The 25153-nt window shown below is 32.9% G+C and overlaps 1 protein-coding gene across 1 annotated transcript in view; it reads left to right on the forward strand.

Annotated features, from left to right (window-relative positions):
- Positions 1–12064: 12064 nt before the first annotated feature.
- LOC123657740 (fatty acid 2-hydroxylase) overlaps positions 12065–25153 on the forward strand; it is a 32090-nt gene continuing 19001 nt past the window's right edge. Inside the window, exon 1 of the mRNA XM_045593255.1 lies at positions 12065–12361. Within this exon, the coding sequence (XP_045449211.1) occupies positions 12065–12361 (297 nt within the window). The remainder of the gene's footprint in view (positions 12362–25153) is intronic.

Consider the following 25153-nt stretch of genomic DNA (forward strand, 5'->3'; position numbering starts at 1 on the left):
CTTACGTACGCACGTAAGAAGTTTTACTTTATAGGCTAGCTAACTTCAGGGTTTCGGATTTTTTTACAGTGTGCGCGAGCATCGTAATAATTTACTATCATAATTTTTCCCTAACGCGCCAAAAGAAGTCTAACTTCAATAATGATAATTATGGAGTACGTGTTAAGCAATTGTCACTAATCGTCTCTTACATATTATATTATTACTAGCTAACCCAGCCATGCGGTGCTGTGGCTCAGTAATTATAATTTATTAAAATATATGTAAATTCTATATTCAAACGCGTCATCTTTAATCTACAAATAGAAATATGGCGCCATCTACCGGATATCTGTGCAACTTAGATGCCCAACCGCCATCTATTAGGATTTTATAGAACTAACCGATAAATACACACTAAAGTCGTAATAAACATTAATTTGGAATAAAAAATATTGAAATCAATAATTGAGATAAAAACTACCCTCATCTCCCAAGTTGGACCAAATTTAATATTAAAAATGCTTACAAAATTTGATAAAAATTGGTTTAGTAGTTTCGGAGTTTATCGCTAACATACATCGTGACACAAATTTTTTATATATTATATACATATAATGCATGTCTCTCACATTGTACTCACATAAAAATAATAAATAAATACCAAAAATTACAAACACTGTCAGTGATATTTGTCACCAATATGTATCCACTACCTCTAGTTTAAAAACAAGATCTGAATTTTTATTGCTATACCTTCGTGTTGTAAATTTCGTAACCAAAAAAAAAGCAATAAAGTTCAGTTGCCCGAATTACCGCAACGTACGTAGGATAGGTTACCTACCTATACCTACATATAAACCCTGTTGCCAAAACTATTAAATGCTAAAGTTATGTGATAAATGATACTTGTACAGTTAAATTACTTTACATCTATAATTTGTCTTTGTGTAAACTCTTGAATAATGATCCTAGTATAATGTTTCTAAACAAAAAATTAAGATATGATCCTTGAGAATTATATTTTTGTAATCACTGGCCTATTCACATAATTTACCTGATTTTTTTTTATTTACGCAAGTTTAAAAGGTTAAAGGGTATTAACAAGATACATCAGTATCATTAGAATTGCCCGCAGGCCCGGGACCCTCCAATTAAATCGGCTGAAGGCTCCCGCAGGGGTTTGTTCGGTATTGCACCCCCAAGTGCTAAAGCCGACATACGGTCTAGGAATGCCTACCCGGGCGTCCTGGATATCACCCGTAAGTGGGTTCCCCTGCGATACCAAAAAAAAGTATCATTAGAAATGAACTGAAATTAAATGTGAAATTCAATACAATCGCATTAATATGTACGATTTTATTTTTGTGTTACCCACACATTAGGAATTCTAAACATTTTTGAATATCATATCAAAAATTGACCGCTCCAGCGGGATTCGAACCCGCGTCTCCGATTGACCGTGTCGGCGCTCTAGCCAATTAAGCTATGGAACAATGTACCCGCCAGAGCGAAATTTTTTGATATGAAGATTTTTACTTAAAGAAATTTTTAAAAATATTTTTTAAAGCAATTTTTGATATGATATTCAAAAATGTTTACAATCGCATTAATCACAAAGCACGAAAAGCATTGATGATTACTTACGATTAGAGTGATTGATTACTGACAAAGGGGTACCTACAATTTGACAAATATCGATAGATATTCATGAATTTTTAACACAGTTACCTATATAAATACAACTACAACAGTTTTCGTACAAAAATTATTTCTGTAACTATAGCAGAGAACGTGAGTTGGATCAAAAAATCAGAATATCAATCAAATAACATATCCGCTTACCTACAGTGGAGCAGCCTGGTAGATTAAGCTCGATCCTTCTCCTACATGAAGAAAGAGACCTATGCAGACCTAGCAGTGGGATCTTACAGGCTGAATCGAAAAACAGAAACTACCAGAACAACATAATAGTTTGTTGCTAAACACTTATTACGGATGTAAATATACATTTTCAAGTAATTACATCGACTTTTATTAGTCAGTCACAATTATATCCAGTTATAATTAAATATTTTTAAGTACCACAATCTTTGGAGTGATATAAACAATAACCGGTCTTTAAAATATACAAAATTACATAATAAAATATCTATAGATAATAATATTCTCTATTGTACACCAAAATATAAACAAACAGAGTAGATCTTATCGCTGAAAAGCGATTTCTTCCACATAATCTTTGGGCACACGACTCGATATTGTAGCAACGGATATATTTGATAGCAGCATCTTCGGTGCGACAAAGCCAGCCTCTGAGGACACCAACCCGTCTGCCCGGCGTGGTGACTATAGGCAAAATACATAAGTTCGCGCCAAACTATCTCCAGCGGTGGACTGCGATAGGCTGAAGTGATGATATTTGATAGAATACCACAATCTTTTTCTCTAATTTGAACTCTTCTTTAATTTAATTTAAGATGCAGTATTAATGCTAAGGTTATATGTATGTGTTAATAGGTGGAGGGTTAAGAAGAGCAAATGCCACAAATTAAGCCATTTCACGCCACAATTACCAACATCTTTGGAATGCAGTAGAGAGCAAAAAAATCTGTTAGATCCGATTATAGCTGTTCATTCTTGGTAACAAAATTACCGATATTAATAATATCACGGCGAAATAAGTTACAAACATACAACATAATAATAAAATAAAAAATTGCAACAAAAACCTAACTTAATAAACGTCTCTGGTACACAATCGAAGAAGCAAAACCGCAAACCAAATATAGAGAAGCTTTTTTATATTACGAGAATTGTAGGTTTCTCTCTTAAACGATTTCAAAAGGCCTTTAAATAACGAATAATTATCGTAAATATATGTTACATTAAAAAAATATTATCCACTTACACGGATTAAAACAAGAAATTAATTTAAATATTCATGAAAATTATTTTTTATTTTAGTTTAATATTGTGAAAAATAAAATTTCGTTACGTAAGCGGATGAGAAACGAAAAATAATGATAATTTGTAATAAAAAAATTCTTTACACAGTTTTTTTTCAGAAAAATAGTTTTAAAAATCTATGTACTGGACTGGGATCGAATATAGTTAAGTGATTTGCGAAATAGTAATAATAAATAGTTAATAATAATAATATTAAGTAAACGGATTTATAAAGTTGTATTCGATAACAGAAAAGGCGTTCGAAATTTTGTAGACTGACTAATTTAGTTTTCAATATATTCTACCAATACTATAATAAAGAAAAGAAGTTGTAAATATTATTTTTACTTGACTAACAAAATAAATTTACATTATCGTACACGTTATACTTTATACCTATTTGATTATTGTCTATGTTTATATTTCTCATGCTGCCATGTCATGTCTCGTGGTCATGTTTTTTTTAAGCGTTTTCAATATTTCTTTGTAATTGCTTATTTTGTTACACAACAAAGTGTTTTATTTCTCTCATGTTTATTATAACATTAACTTTACTATCATAGTTTAGAATCTATATCTTTATTATGCATTAAAGAAAATAAGAAAAACGATATATTTACGAAAAACAAATAGCGGCACGAAGTTCGCCGGATCAGCTTGTACGTGATAATTTCATCAAAGAATTCGTAGAGCGTCTCATTTTGATTTGCATTATGATTTGCTTAATATTTCAAATTATATTTTAGGTCATTCATTCAATAAGACATTAATGCAGTATATACATATATAACGGCAAATTAGCTGTGCTTGCAGTGGTATAAAATAATTGGCAATGGAGTCAATATATGTGGTTTATAGATGCAAACACGCAGCGTAAGGGCCACCTGCGGAAGCGTACGGGTCTGGCGTTGTAGCCTGCAACACCAAGAAGTATTGCAAGCGCGTTGCCGATCCTATCTTCGACCCTCCCCAGGAGCTCTGGTTACCATACTCACCATAATAACATAATACTACTTTAGAATAGTAACTATTATTTAGCTGTAGGTAATCTTTAAGTAAAGAAAGGATGACCCTCTACCCGATGGGAGGATGAAATAAAAAAGTTGGTGGCCCAAAGTGGTGGCTAATAGCACAGGACAGAGAGAAGTGGGCATCATTGGAGGAGGCCTTTACCCAACCTGGGGACCTTATTGAACCTAAGTAATTTAGTATAAGTAAAAGTAAATAATTATAAGCAACAAGTAAAACTTTATAATAATATATTAATAACAGTTTCTCGTGTACTGTAGCATGGTCAAATAAAGGCTTTTTTATTTTTTAAGTTACTTCAAGTTACTTCCCCATTCAGATTACCCCGAATTTCGTGTAAGATATTTTCCTGCTGTGTCCTAAATCAATAAAAAAAAAAACGTGAAAACATTTCAGGTATTGAGAGAAATTACAAGCTGTATATCCGAGCCTAAATACAATTCGTAGGTTATTTTCGTGATGTCTGAAAAATATGCAGGTAGGCAGATAAATAAATGATAATTCTAAAAATATTTGTTTTGCTTTTATGACTCTCACAAAGACCCATATATAACATAAAAAGTACGGCTACGTTTATCTCTCGTGACAAACAAATGGTCTCTTACAGACATCAACCAGTTTCTGATTCAGTCTTTTAATTATATTGCTGGCCTCTTTCTCCATTTAGGAGGAGCTGAAGCATAATCCACCACGCTGCTGTAGGTGTTGGCGGATAATTTTCATAGCACGTGTAATGATCGGTACTATAGATATATGATTTTTTCTAAAATCTCTATAAATGAGACTTTAAGAAATCTTTTGTTTTTTATGTTTGGTGAATAAACGCCTTCATTATTGTTACTGGCTGTGACCGCAACTTCGCCCGCGTGTTATTTAACAAAAAAGTTATTTTTCAGTTCGCTGAGTTATAAAATAAATCAGTGAAAGTCCCGTCAAAATCGGTCCAGATGTTTTAGAGATTAGCCGGCACAAACAGACGGACAGACAGACAAAAATTTAAAGAAATGTTATTTTGGTATATGTACCGTGTATACATCCATATGCATTTAGTAAAAAGCGCTTATTTTAATATTACAAACAGACACTTCAATTTTATTTATTTGTATAGATTATTATTATGATCGGTAGCTATTAGGTACCTATGGCAACAACCAGGACTAGTGTTGCCCAAATGCAAGAACAAGACCAGACTTAGCCAGTCTTGGTCTTGGTCTTGCGCCAATACACCTGGTCTTGGTCTTGGTCTTGGTCTTGCGCTCCCAGTCTTGGTCTTGGTCTTGGTCTTGCAGCAAGAGTCTTGCAAGTCTTGCAATTACCTATTAGTCTATTACTATTTATTAAAGTTTACTTTAAATCTTAGAAAAACGTATTAGAATTGGAACATTGTGAGCTTGAATTAAGATAGCCATAGTAAAGATCAAGCAGATTAATAAATAACTGAAGATTTGATAAGAAATTCGAAAAATCAACTGACCTATATGTCGTTTTCCATGGAAGTAACTGTTTCTTAATAAACATTTATGATTTATAAGCTTACATTTGCTAAAACATGTAAAAAAACAAATTAATTACAATAACTTGACTGTATTTTAAAGAACAATACTTATCTGTCTAGAAAGAGATTGAACCCTCAACTTATAAGAAATTTAATAAAAGAGTTTTACGATTTATCATTTATTTGAATAAAAAATAAAATACAACACAAATCAACAGCTTTATCATTAGGTTATGATACTTTATATCAATTTTTTTGACCAAGAATTAATACAAAGTAACCATCTGGCTGACTCATCACTTAACCTATTTCTATGTTTTCTAATTACTAATGATGCTTTAGAAAATAACCTCTCAGCAGGTACTGAAGTGGCAGGTATTGAGAGAAAATCACGGGCCATTTTCGATAAAATCGGATACTCTGTCTCAGGCGTCCTCCACCAATCTAAAAAGTCTTCCGAGCTGGCAGTTCTTGGTTTTCTCAGGTACTCCTCCAACTCGTCTATCACTAAGCCTTGAAGACAAGATCCAGATGACGTCGAGGGACATTCATAGAGTTTATCAAAGTCTATTACGTCTTCATCTTCATCACATACTTTATTTTCTTTTTCTGGTAATTCCAGAGATTGGTTCAGTGAGTGTAGACTTTTATATTCTTCATAAAGTTCATTGAACTTGCGCAGACTTTCTGTTTTAAGTTGCTTCCCCCACATTGTCAGGTCAAAAGTCTGAGCCTTATGCCTTGGGTCTAAAATTAAAGAAGTACAATAAATCCAGTTGCTCTTCTTGTAATGTTTAAGCATTTTGTCTCGAGCTGCTTGGAAAGCTAGAATGAGCCTTTCATCCACTTCAGATCGATTAGGTTTCTCATCTAACTGTTTTACCATGGATTCAATTTTATCTAGCAAGAGATTGAATGATACAATGACTAGCGGTAATGTAACATATTTGTCTCCACCAAGTTTTGTACTTAAGGGTTTAAAGTTTATTAGAAATTTATGTAATTTTTCGAGTACCTGCCATTCATTAGCTGTGATTTGAAAATCATTTAATTCGGTGACAGAACTGCACAATATGTCAATGCCCGCTCTCACTTTTAAACCAAATCCAATCATATCATGTGTGGAATTCCATCTCGTTGGACAGTCAAGAATGGCATTTAGATTTGATGGCACGCCAGCTGCTTCACAAGCAGACTGAAACTTCTTCTTCACTATCTCACTTCTTTTTATTTTACTGAAAATACTGCGTAACTTTGTTACAGATGTACGCGAGTCAGCAATATTTGGTGCAGATTCTTCATCTTCCTCATCCTCAGTTTCGTCTGCATAGTCTTCGCACTGCTGATCTTGCGCGTTAGTGTCAGACTCACAGTGTAATGCTAAGGTCTTTAATAAATCTTGTACACCAAGGTTTAAAATGTGAGCAAAGCACCGGAAATGTTGATTGTCTGAATCAAAGTGTGGCGGCAGCTGTTTGCCCAGTTCATACATAAATTTGGTATTTGCAGTTGCGTTGTCGACCGTGATACCTTGTATTTTATCAATTATGCCATATTCCAATAAACATTCATGGAAAATCGTTGCAATATCTTCCCCAGTATGTCGACCGCGTGATGGTATAAAATCAAGAACTACAGATTGATACTTCCATTCGTTGTCTGAACTGAATGAATAGTAACCCCGTAGTAGCTCCTACCAGCAATTGACGTCCACCCATCAATGGTAAAAGACATTTTAGATGATAATTGTTGAAGTCGTTCCTTGAGATTCAATTGGAGCTCTTCAAATCGCTCTTTGACTTTCCTTCTAAGTGTAGACCTTTTAGGAAACACCATATTAGGGCAAATACATCGAAAATATACTTGTGTAGCTTCGTCATCGAAAAATGAGAAGGGAAGATATTTTTTCACCACCCAATCAACTGTAGCTGTCGTGATGTTGTCACTGCTGTTTTCCGACTGAAACAAAACAATAAATCTTGTGTTATTATTTAAAACATACTAGGTTTGAGCGTATAAGAGGAGGAGGTTTGTTGTTGTTAAATCGAGAAAATCGTTAAATTGATATTTGTTATATTAAGGTTGCACTGTACTGTAATTTACCAAAATAAAGTACTTAGTTGTTACTGGCCGATTAAATGAAAATATGGGTGTTTATAAAAAATATTTAAGACGATAATTACATACTTAATATGTCGCACCCCTAGATGAAAACACCACTAATTCAAAAATACTTACGTAAGTTAATGGCGTTTTTGAAAGTATCGCATGAATAGCTACGCAGAATTAAAATTCTTTTAACTGTTAAAAAAATATTCTTACCTGTCCACTTCTTCCAGCGGTTACTAAAAAGCTTGTGATATCTCCACTTAATTTTGGTTTAACAGGAAGAAATATTTCTGATTCCTTTTTGTGGAAAGATATTAGATGTTTCCTTAAGCCTGAAGTGTTTCTGTTTTTCATTTTTATTTCAATCTTTTTATGTTGGCATAATTTACAGAAGGCAGTTTGGGATGCATGAATTATTTCGAAAAACTCCTCAAATTTGCTTTTGGGTCTTTTAGATCTGTGACTCAAACTCTCGTTACTCGGACTAGAATAATATGAATCTTCGTCACTCATATTAAATTGTACACGTGATACGTTTTTAGAAAACAACGAGCATTAGTAAAAACAATTATTAAGTTAGACTCGAAGCACAGCTCAATTGGAAATGACTGGAATTAAAATAATTCCTTTATTTATAGTACGTTTCCTTGCTTTCTACCGCGCCGCCTCGCCACGTGCCGGCTCTATGAAAAGGATGCCGCCGCAAATCAAACAATGCCGCGTGCGGCGTACAAACACACACTAAATATTACCTACTTGTACAGACGCGACGCGTGAATAAAATATATGTAAAGAATTAGTGCCAATCACTATTCTTTACATATAAGTGAATGTTTTGGCGTACATCTATACTAATATTATAAAGCTGAAGAGTTCGTTTGTATGTTTGATGACAGAAGTTTTAAAATAAATAAATAAGTCCTGAACGTCACTATACCTCCAAAGTTACTATTCCTCGTGGACGAAGTCGCGGGCACAGCTAGTACCTAAATACTTACTCTCATCATCTCTCTCAGAGATATTCGGGCTGGTAAGTAATACAAAACTCTTATCGCAGGCTTTTTATTTTATTAGTAGGTAAGTACCTACGCTTTTTATATTATTTTATTAGTTTTGTAGAATTTTTTTACACGTTTCAAGTATATTTAAAATTGGCTACAATATTTATTAAACGGGTGATATTTGAACACTTTTTGCTATTTTTTCTTGTAAAAACTTAAGAAATATAATGACTAAATGTACAATAATAGTACCTAAGTAATTAGTTTAAAACCATATAAGTAATCAATATTATAATATATACTTACTAGAATGAATTAATATGACATCTACTACCTATCCTTACCATTTTATCCTAATCATAATACTACTTGCGTGATCAGTATAATGTATTCATTTTCATTCTAAGCACTCTGAAACTTATTTATTCTTTGGAACACCTGTAGGTACTCTTAAAATTCGAAATTATTTTGCATGAGTATACCTACGCCCTATGGCGGCAATCAAATAGTGTCAAATGTTATGATTTCGGCGTGGCGGCAACGATTGTTTTAGATTTCAAAAGAAGCCGCCGGCGCGTGTATCATAACCATGTACTTCCGAAAAGCGGCAAATTTTTTTGAGAAGTAAGTACAAAACCTTTGATGCCGCATTATCAAAGTGCCGATGGTTAAAACATAACTATGCATGCACTCAGTTTGATTTTAATAGATATTTTTTTATTCGCTATGTTTATGGTATTAGTCGTAATGCGCATAAGTCCAGTTTTTCATATTCTTTGATACAGTTTTTTGCGTCTCATAGAATTCCTAAGCGTACCTACCTATACACCGAACTGTTACACCTAACTACTCAGTGAAATAGCGCTAAGTCCTAGCTGCAAGACGCAAGAGTCTTGCAGGCTATGTCTTGTTCTTGCTCAAGTCTTGCACGGTCAGTCTTGGTCTTGGTCTTGCTAAAAATACGCGGTCTTGTTCTTGGTCTTGGTCTTGCAAAAACGCAAGAACAAGACCAAGACTGCAAGACCAAGACTGAATTTGGGCAACACTAACCAGGACCGAGGGCTTTACTTGATCTTCCGAGGCACTATGAGAAGAACAACAATGACGTATTTTCTGGAATGGGTATGGGTATACCTATAACCTAGACCAGAAACCAATATTCGTTTAAATATGAATATTTATATGTATATGCCCTGGACAAAAACCTAACCTGATGTTTAGGCGACTACTTCGCCTGAACGGTTATCTAACCAGGACCAGTTGTGGTAAACCAGGTTGGAAAGTCACATTTTTATTATACCTATAGATATTTCTAAAAGTGGTCGACAACAAAAACTGAAAAAAAAACTGATGAAAAAAGTATAAAAGTGGATTACGTAGAAACGAAGACTGCATATTGATTAGCCTCGTCGTCGTAATTGCTATCGATTGAAGAAAAGTTCTCAGTATGTACATCTGTATGCAAAATATGTCCATACATGATAAAGGAAAAGATTTTTAATTTAATTTTTTAATCTCATAATAAGGCTTAAATAAAATATAATACAATCGTGGTTTTATTCTTAAATTTAAATATACAATTTAAATTAAAAATAAAACTGATTTACGTAAAACCTACATAATTATGTATTTTCGATAAGGTACCTTACACGTCTGCAAAATTACAGCTCATTTCTTTTAAAAAACCTGAAATATTTGAGACGTAGCATAATACCTACATAATTTTAACGTAGCGCAATTAATAACGGCTGTAGCTTCAATTTACTTAACTAATATTTTTTTTAAACAAATGATATTTTCATTTGTACATAAATTATTAAAAGTGCTTTTGAAGCCCACGTAAACAAAATAATTTTTGATTCTGATACAAAATCCATCAAAAAATAACAATCTATATTTTAATTCATACCGTTTTTATGAGGATTAGGTATTTCGCTTGTAAAGTTGCTAAATATTTTTAGCAAAATACTTTCTACTGTGGCTTACATATTAAAGATAAAAACAGGAAAAACAGCCACTATATTTCGACTTTATCACATTCGGATTTCGAACAAAAATAGTTTTTATTATTTATTAACACAAAATTACCTAATCAATTTTTTTTCTAAAATTTAGTAACTATATTGTAATATAAAACGAACTTGCTTTGTAGCTTGTTAAGTGGTTCAAAAGCACAGTAAAATAAGTATACAAACAAAACGTTTGCTCGCAAACGAAAAAAAAACCGACTTCAATTACATCGACGAGTAATACAACGTAGATCGACGAAAAAATAGTCAAGTAACTACGCGTTATCAAAGATTACTCACAAAGTAGTTATCAGATCTCGATAAAATTTATATGTGACCACATAATAAACATCAGCTTTCGATTAAATTAAAAATTATCAAAATCGGTACACCCAGTAATAAGTTATTGCGGATTTTCGAGAGTTTCCCTCGATTTCTCTGGGATCTCATCATTAGATCCTGGTTTCCTTCTGATGGTACTAAACTAGGGATATCTCCTTTTCAACAAAAAAAGAATTATCAAAATCGGTTCATCCAGTAGAAAGTTATGCGGTATAATACAACGTAGGTCGACGAGAAAAGTGTCAAGTAAAAACGCATTATTAGATATAACTCGAAAAGTAGTTGTTAGATCTCAAATAAATTTAAATGGGACCAATTGACACACACCACCTTTCGATTAAAAATTTTTTGTCGAAATCGGTCCACCCGGTCAAAAGTTCTGATGTAACATACATAAAAAAAAAATACAGTCGAATTGAGAACCTCCTCCTTTTTTGGAAGTCGGTCAAAAAGTAAAGTCATATGTTCTTTATCTAACGTGTATTTGAATTAATGTTCGCTTAAAATCGGTTTAAATATACGGTATATTGTGAAATTGTATTTATATAACAGGAAAAAAATTAAGTACAAATTGGAATTGTCAAAGTAATTAAATAATCAAAGTATATTTAAAGAAAATGACGTAGTCCGTTCTGAAATAATCACAGGTTGGAAATGACCTACGGTTGCAAGGACGCTCGGACACCTAATAGGCAATTAGAGCAATTGCTAATAGAATGTAAATCTACGGCAATCATATAAAATATGACTTGCGTGTATTACATGCGTAAAAAAGCCTCTATCGACGCTCTAATATATAGGAAGAGTGCTGTAAAATGTGACCAAACGACATTAGCTGGTCGACCTTAGCGTAGCTCACACATGTATCTTTGTACTAAAACTATTTATGTCATTATACATATTTCCCTTACTAGTACAAATATTTTCAGTATATACAATCGAATGTCAAGTCTCTGATATGTCATAAAAGATAACACCGAAATATTTGAGTAAAAAACATATTAATTGTTAAATCGGAATAATAACGGCTCCAACTGTATCAGTATGTCATTTATCGAAAGGTGTCTTCATAATAATAATATATCAGTCAAAAAGATTCTGTGAAAAGGTACACGGTTCACACTCAGTCGACGACGATCCACCATACGAACATGGCCTCTGTTGATTTCCCGGTGCAGTTCGCGGGCGAAAAATACGATTTGAAAAAATTTCTAAAAGATCACCCTGGAGGTGTTAATACTTTAGAGAAATATAAAGGAAAGTCTATAGTGCAGGCTATGAAGATGTACGGACATAGTTACAGTGCCTATCATATATTGAGTGATTTTAAAATTGAGAGTGGTAGCGAAGCGAATTTGACTGGTGGTGTTAGTGAAAATGGTAGAATTATAACTAAGGCGGAAGCTGATCGGGACGCCGAAGAAATCGCCTTCTTGGAAGAATTGGAGGTAAAGTCAAATCTATATAAAAAAAATTACAAACGAAATACTTTGCAAATTGCATATTTTAACATTTTCCACTGATTAAAAGATTAGAGATATATTTGAATAGTTTCAAGGTTGTTATTTTTTCATTACAAATTCTAATTACTCTTTTAATTTAAAAAAGCTTGTCTAATTGTTTCTAATTAAATATTAACACCGTTTTTTAACTAATCGAACTTGAGGTGCAGACTTAACATACGTAAAAAAAATCACAATACATTTCAAAAATTCACGATACATTTTTATTAATTGTTGTTAAAATAAAATTAATAAATATTATTAAGGACATAGTATTATTTATAGTTTTATATAAATATTAATAGTTTTCAAATTTTAAAATCTTCTAGAAACATTTTACTAAAGTTACTACTAAGTTTAAAAAAGTTACTACTACTACTAAGTTTATATTTTCTATTTTCTTTTATCTTTATATAAACAATCTAATAAAACAAAAAAAGTAACACCTGTTTAGCGTTTATAATGAAATAAAGTAAATTTATTTCATATTAGTTGTGATATGAAACCTGAATGCCATTTAATTTAAATATATTCGATTATTTTGTATCTATCTATCTAAACTACGTTACTTTAATGGGCTACGGGTCATTAAATATTAAAAAAAAAGTAAAAAGTGTTCTTGGTTTAGTACGAAACTCTTATAAAGTGTTAACTAGATACCACCCGCGGTTGTACTCTTTCTTACGCTTATGACTACTGTTCAGTTATTACATATATGCATAATATTACTGTTTATTACGGTAACGACCACGTAACTCCGTCAGTAGACTAGACTAGAGTATGATTAATTAACGCCTCACATTGAACGGCCTCCACTAGGATTTTCCCCTGTGTCGGGGGTTCGGAAGCACACACAATACAAAAGCACAATCGCCTAGACCGCGGCAAACATCTATATGTCCAATACAAAAGTTTGCATTGTGCGGGTATCGAACCCGCAATCGCCAGTGCAACAGCCACAAACCAGTAGCAAGGAATCCCTCATATTGAACAAGGTTAGAATAGATAATTTTAAAAACATTACGTTAATTTTAAATTTATAAGGAAAAAATTAAATATTTGTATATATATATATATATATATATATATATATATATATATATATATATATATATATATCTATAATCTATAATATATATAAACGCGAAAGGTCATTCATCACGAAATCTCCGAAACTATAACACCTACAAACTTGAAATTTGGCAGGTAGGCTCCTTATAAGACGTAGGCATCCGCTAAGAACGGATTTTACGAAACTCGACCCCTAAGGGGGTGAAATGGGGGTTGAAAGTTTGTATGAACGTCCTATGATTTTGAAGTAAGAGACTTGAAATTTAAAATGTATGCTCTATAGATGATGAGAAGGTGTTCAAATAATATATCTTTAGAAATCAACTCCCTTTTGGGGTTGAATCGGGGGATAGTAGGTTAACTCACTCATCACGAAATCTCCGAAACTATAACATCTACAAACTTGAAATTTGGCAGGAAGGCTCCTTATAGAGCGTAAACATCCGCTAAGAACAAATTTTACGAAACTCGACCCCTAAGGGGATAAAACGGGGGTTGGAAGTTTGTACGAAAGTGCTATGTTTTTGAAGTAAGAGACTTGAAATTTAAAGTGTATGCTCTATAGATGGTGAGGAGGTGTCAAAATAATGTATATTTAGAAATCAACTCCTTTTTGGGGTTAAAACGGGGGTTCGTAGGTTGACTCACTGATCACGAAATCTCCAAAACTATAACACTTACAAACTTGAAATTTAGCAGGTAGGCTCCTTATAGATTGTAGACATTCGCTAAGAACGGATTTTACGAAACTCGACCCCTAAGGAAGTAAAACGGGTGTTGGAAGTTTGTATGAAAGTCCTATGTTTTTGAAGTAAGCTACTTGAAATTTAAAATGTATACTCTATAGATGATGAAGAGGTATCCAAATAATGTATCTTTAGAAATAAATTCTCTTTTGGGGTTAAAAAAGGGGATGGTAGATTGACTCATTCATCACGAAATCTCCGAAACCATAAGAGCTACAAATTTGATATTTGACAGGTAGGTTCCTTATAAGGCGTAGACATCTACTAAGAACTGATTTTACGAAACTCGACCCTTAAAGGGGTAAAACGGGGGTTGGAAGTTTGTATGAAAGTCCTATGTTTTTGAAGTAAGAGACTTGAAATTTAAAATGTATGCTCTATAGATGATAAGATAGTGTACAAATAATGTATCTTTAATAATAACCTCCCTTTTGGAGTTGAAACGGGGGATGGTAGGTTGACTCACTCATCACGAAATCTCCGAAACTATAACAGCTACAAATTTGACATTTGGCAGGTTGGTTTCTTATAGGGCGTAGACACCCGCTAAGAACGGATTTTACGAAACTCGACCCCTAAGGGGATAAAACGGGGGTTGGAATTTTGTATAAAAGTCCTATGTTTTTGAAGTAAACGACTTGAAGTTTAAAATGTATGTTCTATAGATGGTGAGGACGTGTCCAAACAATGTATCTTTAGAAATCAACTACTTTTTGGGGTTAAAACGGGGGATGGTAGATTGACTCATTCATCACGAAATCTCCGAAACTATAACAGCTACAAATTTGACATTTGATAGGTAGGTTTCTTATAGGGCTTAAACATCCGCTAAGAACAAATTTTACGAAAATCGACTCCTAAAAGGGTGAAATGGGGGTTGCAAGTTTGAATGAACGTCCTATGATTTTGAAGTAAGAGACTTGAAATTTAAAATGTATGCTCCATAGATGGTGAGGAGGTCTCTAAACAATGTATTTTTAGAAATCAACTCCCTTTCGGGGTTAAAACGGGGGGTGGTACATTGACTCATTCATCACGAAATCCCCGAAACTATAACAGCTACAAATTTGATATTTGATAGGTAGGTTCCTTATAGAGCGTAAACATCCGCTAAGAACAAATTTTACGAAACTCAACCCCTAAGGGGATAAAACGGGGGTTGGAAATTTGTATGAAAGTTCTATGTCTTTGAAGTAAGAGACTTGAAATTTAAAATATATGTTCTATAGATGGTGAGGAGGTGTCCAAATAATACATCGTAATCTATATATATAAAAGAGAAAGGTCACTGACTCACTCATCACGAGAACCCAAAAACAGCTGGAAGGTCCATCCATCTAGGATGGATAACGATGAAATTTGGCAGGGAGGTAGATTATAGTTAGTAGATAATAGTAGTAGAGTAGAGAGATTTAGCGATATTCCACCGCTAAGGGGGTTTAATTGGGGTTGATAGTTTGTATGAAACATATACAGCCTGAAAATAAAACTAAAAATGTGGTGTATAGAGAGGTTTTATAAAAACAAGTATTAAATTATACTAAATTGTGCCTTTTAAAAAGTTCTCAGTGTGATAAGCATTTCAAGTGACTGAAATAAAATAAAATGCGTTAAACATCTTAATAGTAATGCATATCTTCATAACCACGCGGATGTAGTCGCGGGCAACAGTTAGTGTATTATAAAACAGTCCCCAAAAGTGTATGTGATCGATTTCCTCAAAATCTACTGAACGGATTTTCATGCGGTTCAAGAGGAAGGTTTACGGAACGGCTATATATATATATATATATATGTATATATATTTATATATAATCTCAGTGTATATAAATATATAAATATATAAATATATATATATATATATATATATATATATATATATATATATATATATATATATATATATATATATATATATATATATATAAATAATCTCAGTGTGGAGTGGATGCAGGAAAGTTAGCTGCCTTTATTAAACCGCTGAAAATACAAAACTGATGACAATTCTGATTCAAAATTAAGCCGAAGAACGCTTTATTAACCGACTTTCAAAAGAGGAGAAATTTCTCAATTCAATTGTACTTTTTGTTTTAATTTATATATTTTACCACAGAACTTGTACTGGGTGGACCGATTTTGATAATTCTTATTTTAATCGCAAGCTGATGCTTGTCTTGAAGGCTCATATTCATTTGATCGATATCTGATGACAACTTTTTGAGTAATCTTTGACAACGCATTTAATTGAATATTTTGTCGTCAACTTACGTTGTTATTACTTGTCGATGTTGTTAAAGTGTTTTTAAGTAACAGAAGCATCGCAAGCACGTTGCCGACCATAACCTCGAACCTCCCCAGAATTCTAGTCACTTTATAGGATTTTAAAATATCATAATTGTTATTTTTATTGCTAAAATTATTCAAAGAACGGGATGTTTACCATGTTTTTTATTTTCATTATGCGGAGTTCGATATTTCGTCGCTAGGCTACGAGCCTACGAATGTCTTGTACACGTGAGTCAGAACAACAGAATTACAGTTATAAAACAAAAAACTTTTCTGTGCTAGTTTGGTATAGGTATCTAAAAGCCAAACATTTAGAATTGAGTTAAATTATAATGGGGGCCTGTTCCAACGGTTGCTGATAAGGCTGTTGGGTATATACCAGAGTGTAACAGACAAAAGTACTCAGTTGCTTTTTCACCGTCAAATTAATTTCAGCTGTCATAATTTTTATTCGTAACCTATAAACCCTACTATATAATTATATATCTATATAAATAAATAAAATTGGACTGTCTGTTTGTAAAATTAAAAGACGCTTTTTACTAAATTCATGTAAAATGCACGAAGTCGTGGACACAGCTAGTATGTTTGTATATATATAATTAACCCCCCTTACCATAGGCGTATAAAAAAATTGATGTTGGCCGATTCTCAGGCCTACCCGATATGTACACAAAATTAAAAATTGGTCCAGCCGTTACGGAGGAGATTGGCAACAAACAACGCGACACGAGAATTTTATATATTAGAACTAGCTGACTCGGCAAACTTTGTCTTGCTGCTAAACGGTATTTAAAAATAGGGGTTGGTGGTAGAAGGGTGAAAATTTAGGGTTGTATGTATTTTTCAACGCCAAATCATAATAAAATAAATAATTTATCAAAAAATTAAGAAAAAAATATGGGTGGACTACCCTTAACATTTAGGGGGATGAAAAATAGATGTTGTTCGATTCTCAGACCTACCCGATATGCACACAAAATTTTATGAGAATCGGTCAAGCTGTTTCGGAGGAGTTTAACTACAAACACCGCGACACGAAAATTTTATATATTAGATAATTATTGGCGTATATCTTCTTTTTTAACCAACTTCCAAAAAAGGAGGAGGTTCTCAATTCGACTGTATTTTTTTTTATGTATGTTACATCAGAACTTTTGACCGTGTGGACCGATTTCGACAAATTTTTTTTAATCGAAAGGTGTGTGCCAATTGGTCCCATTTAAATTTATTTGATATCTAACAACTACTTTTCGAGCTATATCTAATAATGCGTTTTTACTTGACGCTTTTTTCGTCGACCTACGTTGTATACTCTTATATATACTCTTCGATGTAATTGAAGTCGGTTTTTTTTTTCGTTTGCGAGCAAACACAATTATTATTGTTTGCTATGAAAGAAAATAAATTTCCCTTTTGGTCATTTATCTTTCAGAATATCACCTGATGAAATATCTTAGTCATTAATCGAAGGCAAAGAAACTAATCAATAAAAATGTAGTCACGCGATAAAGGTGATCCAACTGTGTTAGCTATGTTTTTTTTTTCTATTAACAGCGTATATATCGCTCAATCAATACCTACAGAAATAAAGTATTTTGTGTCACAGCGTAGAGCGGTAATGTCTCCGAGATGTTTTTACAGGCCAAGGACTGAATGCCCGACAAAATATGAGGAACGTACTTCAAGCTATTAGTTAAACTAATTCGAGTGTTCGCAACAAAGCACTTTCTTGAAAAGCAAACCAACTTCAAAAGCAGTTTTTATTCCAAAAGGGTCAATGATATTTTTTTTGACTATTGTTTCAGATGAGTTGAAATGTTACTAAGAAAATATCCTATATATTTTAATATATAGACAGAACTACATATTATAAATAATATCTTAGAAATAATAATAAATATTTTATTTGTGTAACAGTTAAAAATAAAATAAAAGTCACGAAAAATCTAACTCAAAGTCCATTTAAGTTTACAACTTGCTCGGAGGTTTAGTTTACATCAATTTTTTTTTAATAATTTTACAATAGGTACTATGATTATTTAAATAAATTAGATAGATTTAGTAGCATTTCTTGAAGTTTAATTTATCATAATGAGCAGAGCTAGCGATGTTTTAAATTAATCTTGAGATCTTAAGATATAACGATCCAAGATGTTATTAGCACTGACCTGAGAATATGGGGTTTGGAATACATCCAATGTGAATAATGTTTTACACAATTTAATCGTTAAAAATCTTAACCACAATACAGCGTCAAACATACAGTCTTGATAAACAATAAAAATGCTTCTTTATCTCTTTGACGTGGTATTGTCATATTTATTGTGATTTATTTATTATGTTCTAAAAATGTCTACTATTGTGGTGCGTGTCTAGGCTATCAAAATACTTACACTTTTTGTTTAATCATTAGGACCTGGGTGACCGAGCTTAGCTCGGTATTTTTAGTAAATCGTGTTTGTTGAAAATCTTTAAATACGAATTACATATTGATAAAATTTGAATAATATTTTTCGATTTTATTTTTTTTAGAAAAAAAAGAAAAAAAAACGATAATCGATCTGGAAAACTTGAGGATTCGAACCATGATCTTTTCGGCCGAGCGCGATCGGCCGATTTCCCCTGAGCTATTAGAACTTTGTTGACAGATGCGAAATTTACCTTCTTATTCTAACGATATTTTCTAAAAATGAATCCTAGCTAGATTTATTTATCTCCCCCGAAATCTCCTGCATACTAAATTTCATGAAAATCGTTGGAGCCGTTTCCGAGATTCAGATTATATATATATATATATATATATATATATATACAAGATTTGCTCGTTTAATAGTATAAGATAAGATTTCACTGTTCATTTGCTTAAAATAAACAAAGGAATATTAACATTAATATTTAAAAGGTATAATTTCCACGCCATAAGATGAAAAATAGATTTTTAATAATCCCAGATATTCCGATTTTTATCTTTACATTATTTTGGTCGTTCGAGTCATGCTAGCCAGGTTATAATAGACAAACGCGTTTCTAGTATATATTTACTTTCCTTACTTTAGCTGGTATTATCCGGTATATAATCGTATTAGGTTTAATCATACATACATACATACATATAATCACGCCTCTTTCCTGTAAGGGTAGGCAGAGACCACTTCTTTCCACTTGCTACGATCCTTACATACTTCTTTCGCTTCGTCCACTTTCATTATTCTCTTCATACATGCTCTTCGGTTTAGGGTATTCCTGACCTGGCCTTTTTTCAAGACTTCCCTTATTTGGTCTCGGAACGTCCGCCTAGTTCTACCCCTTCCAACCATTCCATCCACACTCGCCTTATACACTTTTTTCGTCAATTCGTTCTTCACTCATTCTCTCGACATGACCAAACCATCTGAACATACCTTTCTCAGTTTTTGTCACTTCATCTTCTTTCAGACCACAACGTTTCCTTATCTCACTATTTCTTATCCTGTCACTCAGTAGGTATAATCAACAAGCAAAAATTAATTCCTCTATATAATATAAGTGAAGATTAGGCACTTGCTCAGCAGTGGGACGTTTACAAATGACGTGACGTTACAGCACAGTACAACAGTTTCGTTTCTATGAATTGTAATAATATAACAGTGTTTCATTCATAAACTACAAGCTGCTATGCTTACGCTGCGCGATCAGAAACCTTTATGGGCACACTTTGCTGAAGATGAACATGATCAAATGTATAGTTGCAAACAAACATTAATATATATACATTTTTGAATATCATATCAAAAATTGACCGCTCCAGCGGGGTTCGAACCCGCGTCTCCAACTTGCCGTGTCGGCGCTCTAGCCAATTAAGCTATGGAACGATCCTAATGTGGGTAACACAAAAATAAAAATCTTAGATATTAAAAATAGCACGGTGTCGTCTCCTGTCAAAGATTTTCATTGTAATATGAAACTTTGAATAGTTACGGGTTTCTGTAAAGAGCTCACTATAGACGGCGCCACGGTTCGCTTAAACCGAAAATTAAAAATTATCATATCGAAAATTTCGCTCGAGCGGGTGCATCGTTCCATAGCTTAATTGGCTAGAGCGCCGACACGGCAAGTCGGAGACGCGGGTTCGAACCCCGCTGGAGCGGTCAATTTTTGATATGATATTCAAAAATGTTTAGAATTCCTAATGTGGGTAACACAAAAATAAAAATCTTAGATATTAAAAATAGCACGGTGTCGTCTCCTGTCAAAGATTTTCATTGTAATATGAAACTTTGAATAGTTACGGGTTTCTGTAAAGAGCTCACTATAGACGGCGCCACGGTTCGCTTAAACCGAAAATTAAAAATTATCATATCGAAAATTTCGCTCGAGCGGGTGCATCGTTCCATAGCTTAATTGGCTAGAGCGCCGACACGGCAAGTCGGAGACGCGGGTTCGAACCCCGTTGGAGCGGTCAATTTTTGATATGATATTCAAAAATGTTTAGAATTCCTAATGTGGGTAACACAAAAATAAAAATCTTAGATATTAATATATATATACTAGCTAACTCGGCAAACGTTGTCTTGCCGCTAAACGCCATTTAAAAATAGGGGTTGGTGGTAGAATGGTGAAAATTTAAGGTTGTATGTATTTTTCAACGCCAAATCACAATAAAATAAAGAATAAAAAATTTATCTAAAAATTAAAAAAGAAATTTAGTTGTGGACTACCCTTAACGTTTAGGGGGATGCAAAATAGATGTCGTTCGATTCTCAGACCTACCCAAAATGCTCACAAAATTTCAGGAGAATCGGTCAAGCCGCTTCGGAGGTGTTTAAATACAAACACCGCGACACGAGAACTTTATTGTATACTAGCTGGTGCCCGCAACGTCGTCTGCGTTAACGCTATACAGCACCAAAATACCTACGATTATACCTTTTAAAATAACATTCATTTACCCGTTTCTTCTTTACATTTCATATCTACAGAAATATCTCATAGATGGCGCTGCTTTAAAATTGTCTTGTTTCTATTATATTATATTCATTTAATTATGTTTATCGGCTTAGTTACTTATATTGCCTGATTTTTATAATGTGAAGCCAGTTTATATAGCATGGTTATTAATATAATAACAACAACATTCAAATATGCGTCGTTAGATTACACGTTGTTACAGAATGCGTTGAGGAAATAAAGGTTCACTGCTCGTTCCCGGTAGGTGATAGCATGATAATATGTAGCCTATATGTTGACCCGACTTCTTAATAATATTCGTGCCAAATTTGAAGTAAATCCATGCGGTACTTTTTGAGTTTATCCCGGACATACAAACAGGCAAAAAGACAAACAGACCAAAATTCTAAAAACTATATTTTTGGCTTCGATATCGATTGTAGATCACACCCCAAGTATTTTTTTAAAAAAATATTCAATGTACAGTTTCGACTTTCCTACCATTTTAATAAATGTATATAGATTAGATATATATAAAGAATATATTTAGATATACAGGGTTACAGGAAAAGTCGACCTAGATCCGTTAAGGGCGTGTAGTACACACTATTTCTGAATGATTTCACTATGGAACCCCCCATCCTAAACTTAACCGTTTTCGAGATATTCGAGTTTTAAATTTTTTTATGAAAATGCCCAATTTTTCGGCTATTGAATTGAATATTTTGATTTTTTTTGACTCTTATGATTATTTTTTTGGTTTTTTACATGAAAAATGAGATGCTTAATGATCTCAATGACTAAAATTGCACGTAAATTAACTAAATAGGTCGTTGTAGACGATCGAAACTTAAGAAAATAAGTACAAATTATAAAAAAATATTTTTCTTTTCTGGATATCTCAAAAAATTATTATGGCACTTGCTCTGCAGATGTGCTTAAAAATATCTTTATTTTATCACCTATCCAACGAGGTATAACAACCTAGGGTTGTATTTAAACTCATAGAAAAAAACATAGTTGAAAAGGTTCAGGTAGTAGGTCTAACGGGTCCCTCGGCTTTGTCCTTAAGTTAATCCGGTGCGTGTGAGCGAAACAACTTAAGATTTATGCAGGTGAGAGTGAGAAAAATAATGTGCAAAAACAAGATCTGAATGGTGAAACTTATGAATATTTACATCATCTATCTGCCAGTGTAGGCCCGTCAAAATCGGACCAGCCGTTTCAGAGATTAGCCGGAACAGACAGACAGACAGACGGAGAGACAAAAATTATAAAAAATTGTATTTTGTTATATGTACCGTGTATACATACATATGAATTTGGTAAAAAGCAGTTATTTTAATATTACAAACAGACACTCGAATTTTAATTAATTGTATAGATTAATATGGGCATACTTATAGTAAGTATAACAAATAATACAATTATTATTAATATGTACTCAAGCAAATAATTTATATCTCTTCGGTAAATTTATATAATTATTTATTATTTCAGATTCAGCAATTCGTTATTCATGATAAAGTACCTGGGTGACCGAGCTTAATTCGGTATTTTTAGTAAATCGTGTTTTTTGGAAATCAATCTGAAAGTATGGGGATTTGAACCGTGGTCTACTCGGTCGATCCCGTCCGGTCCATTTCGCACCTGAGCTATTACAACTCTATTTATAATTGCGAAATGTACCATCGTATTTTAGCGATATTGTAGCCATTTTTTTATTGCTCAAAACAGGGATAAAACGACATTTTCTAAAAACGAATCCTAGTTGTATCGATTTAACGCCCCCGAAATCCCCTGCATACTAAATTTCATGAAAATCATTGGAGCCTGATTATAATCTGAATCTCGGAAACGATATATACTCGTATACAAGAATTGCTCGTTTAATATTATTAGATATCATTCATTAGGCAGCTTTATTTTCCGTATCCGGAATGTGTGTATTTTGTAAATATCCGGAATATGTGTATATGTATCCGTGTTTTTTGTATCCGTATAATAATTATAAAACTGATTGGTTTCTGTATGATTTATTATTTACAAGATCTATTTGAATAAAGTTGTATTTTATATTATTCTATGTGATTTCCTAATGAGAAAAAACAAACGACTGTGCTTTAGATTACGATTGAAATAAAACTTACGAAACGTAACTCTCTCTTTCTATTTTCACTAAATCTGGTATATCTCTCTCTTAACTTCCATTCGCCTTACCTGATCACACTTTTCGTAACGCTTTCGTTAGCTTATTACTCCCCAAGTTAATCGTACGTAAAGAAGTTTAACTTCAAAACTAAGTATTTAGTTACAACTTAGTGGGCCAGTAATCGTAATATTTCATTAATATAATATTCCAACGTATAAATTCGAGTAATCCATTCAAGTAATCTATTCATTATTATTTTTAAAAAAATATTAATTTAATGGTTAGAAAAAAAAAACTTTATGTTTTACGTTTTTTAACTTTTTGATAAACTGATATTTTGCTAAATAATAACACCTTTTTAGGATTTAGCCAGCACGGAAAATTAAGCTACTTAAGCACTCATCAACACTTTTAGCGACTCAATTAAATTGATTTACCTACACATATTATCTGTGAAAAACAATCAAAAATAATTTAAAAATCGAATCAAAATTTGGCGAATTTTTATGCTATTTGGACAGAACAAACCAATTATGACAACTAAAAATAAATACGCCTTAAATCAATGTAATAAAGTTTAAAATACCTTATCTAACAAAGTTATTCATTTGTTTACAATTTAAATTGTATACTTACTATTAAAATGTAAAATTAACAGAAATATTAAACTAGAGTTAAGTGTCTATAAAGTGTTTTATAAGTGACCGAAGCTACAAAGAAACTATTTATGTTAGTACATAAAAGAAAAAATAATCAATATCAATTGAGTGTCAAATAATATATACTACTAGCTGACCTGGCGAACTTCGTATCACCTTATTTTTTTCTGAAATATAATAATAACATAATATATCAAAATAAAATATAGCCTATCTTTTAAGTTGGATCGAACTGCACATGGTGTGCGAATTTTATTATAATCGGTTAAGTGGTTTAGGAGTCCATTGAGGACAAACATTGTGACACGAGATTTATATATATTAAGACTAGCTGACCCCGCAAACGTTGTTTTGCCATAATATATGTTATTAACCCCCTTAATCCCCTATCTTATAACTTAGGGGTATGAATAGATGATGGCCGATTCTCAGACCTACCCGATATACACACAAAATTTCATAAAATCTATCCAGCCGTTTCGGAGGAGTATGTTAACTGGCATTGTGACACGAGAATTTTATATATAAGATTTGTCTAAGAAATAAATTAGATGTAAAAGTATAGCTTTTTCCTGCGTGGAGAAAGAGACCTACGCCCATAACGCAATGATACAAGCTGAATCGTATTGTACTCTTAAAAGTCTAGCACAGTCTAACCAAGGTTAATCTAAATAATTGAGCCGCGTAAGGGCATTTGTGATCATAGTGTACGCCTTATTCTAGTTAGTAATTAGTATCGAATAACGTTGATAAAGAAATGTTTGTTTTATGTTGCGTCCGGTTAGAAATTCATAGCGTGTTGTTTATAAGAGCGGTTCAAGAATTTGCCAAAGCAATAAAGGAAGGTCTTACACATAAAAATGTACAGTTCAATTAAGAAAATTCCCCTTTTTTG

The sequence above is a fragment of the Melitaea cinxia genome, chromosome 11 (genome assembly GCF_905220565.1).
Source record: "Melitaea cinxia chromosome 11, ilMelCinx1.1, whole genome shotgun sequence".
Classification (NCBI taxonomy): domain Eukaryota; kingdom Metazoa; phylum Arthropoda; class Insecta; order Lepidoptera; family Nymphalidae; genus Melitaea; species Melitaea cinxia.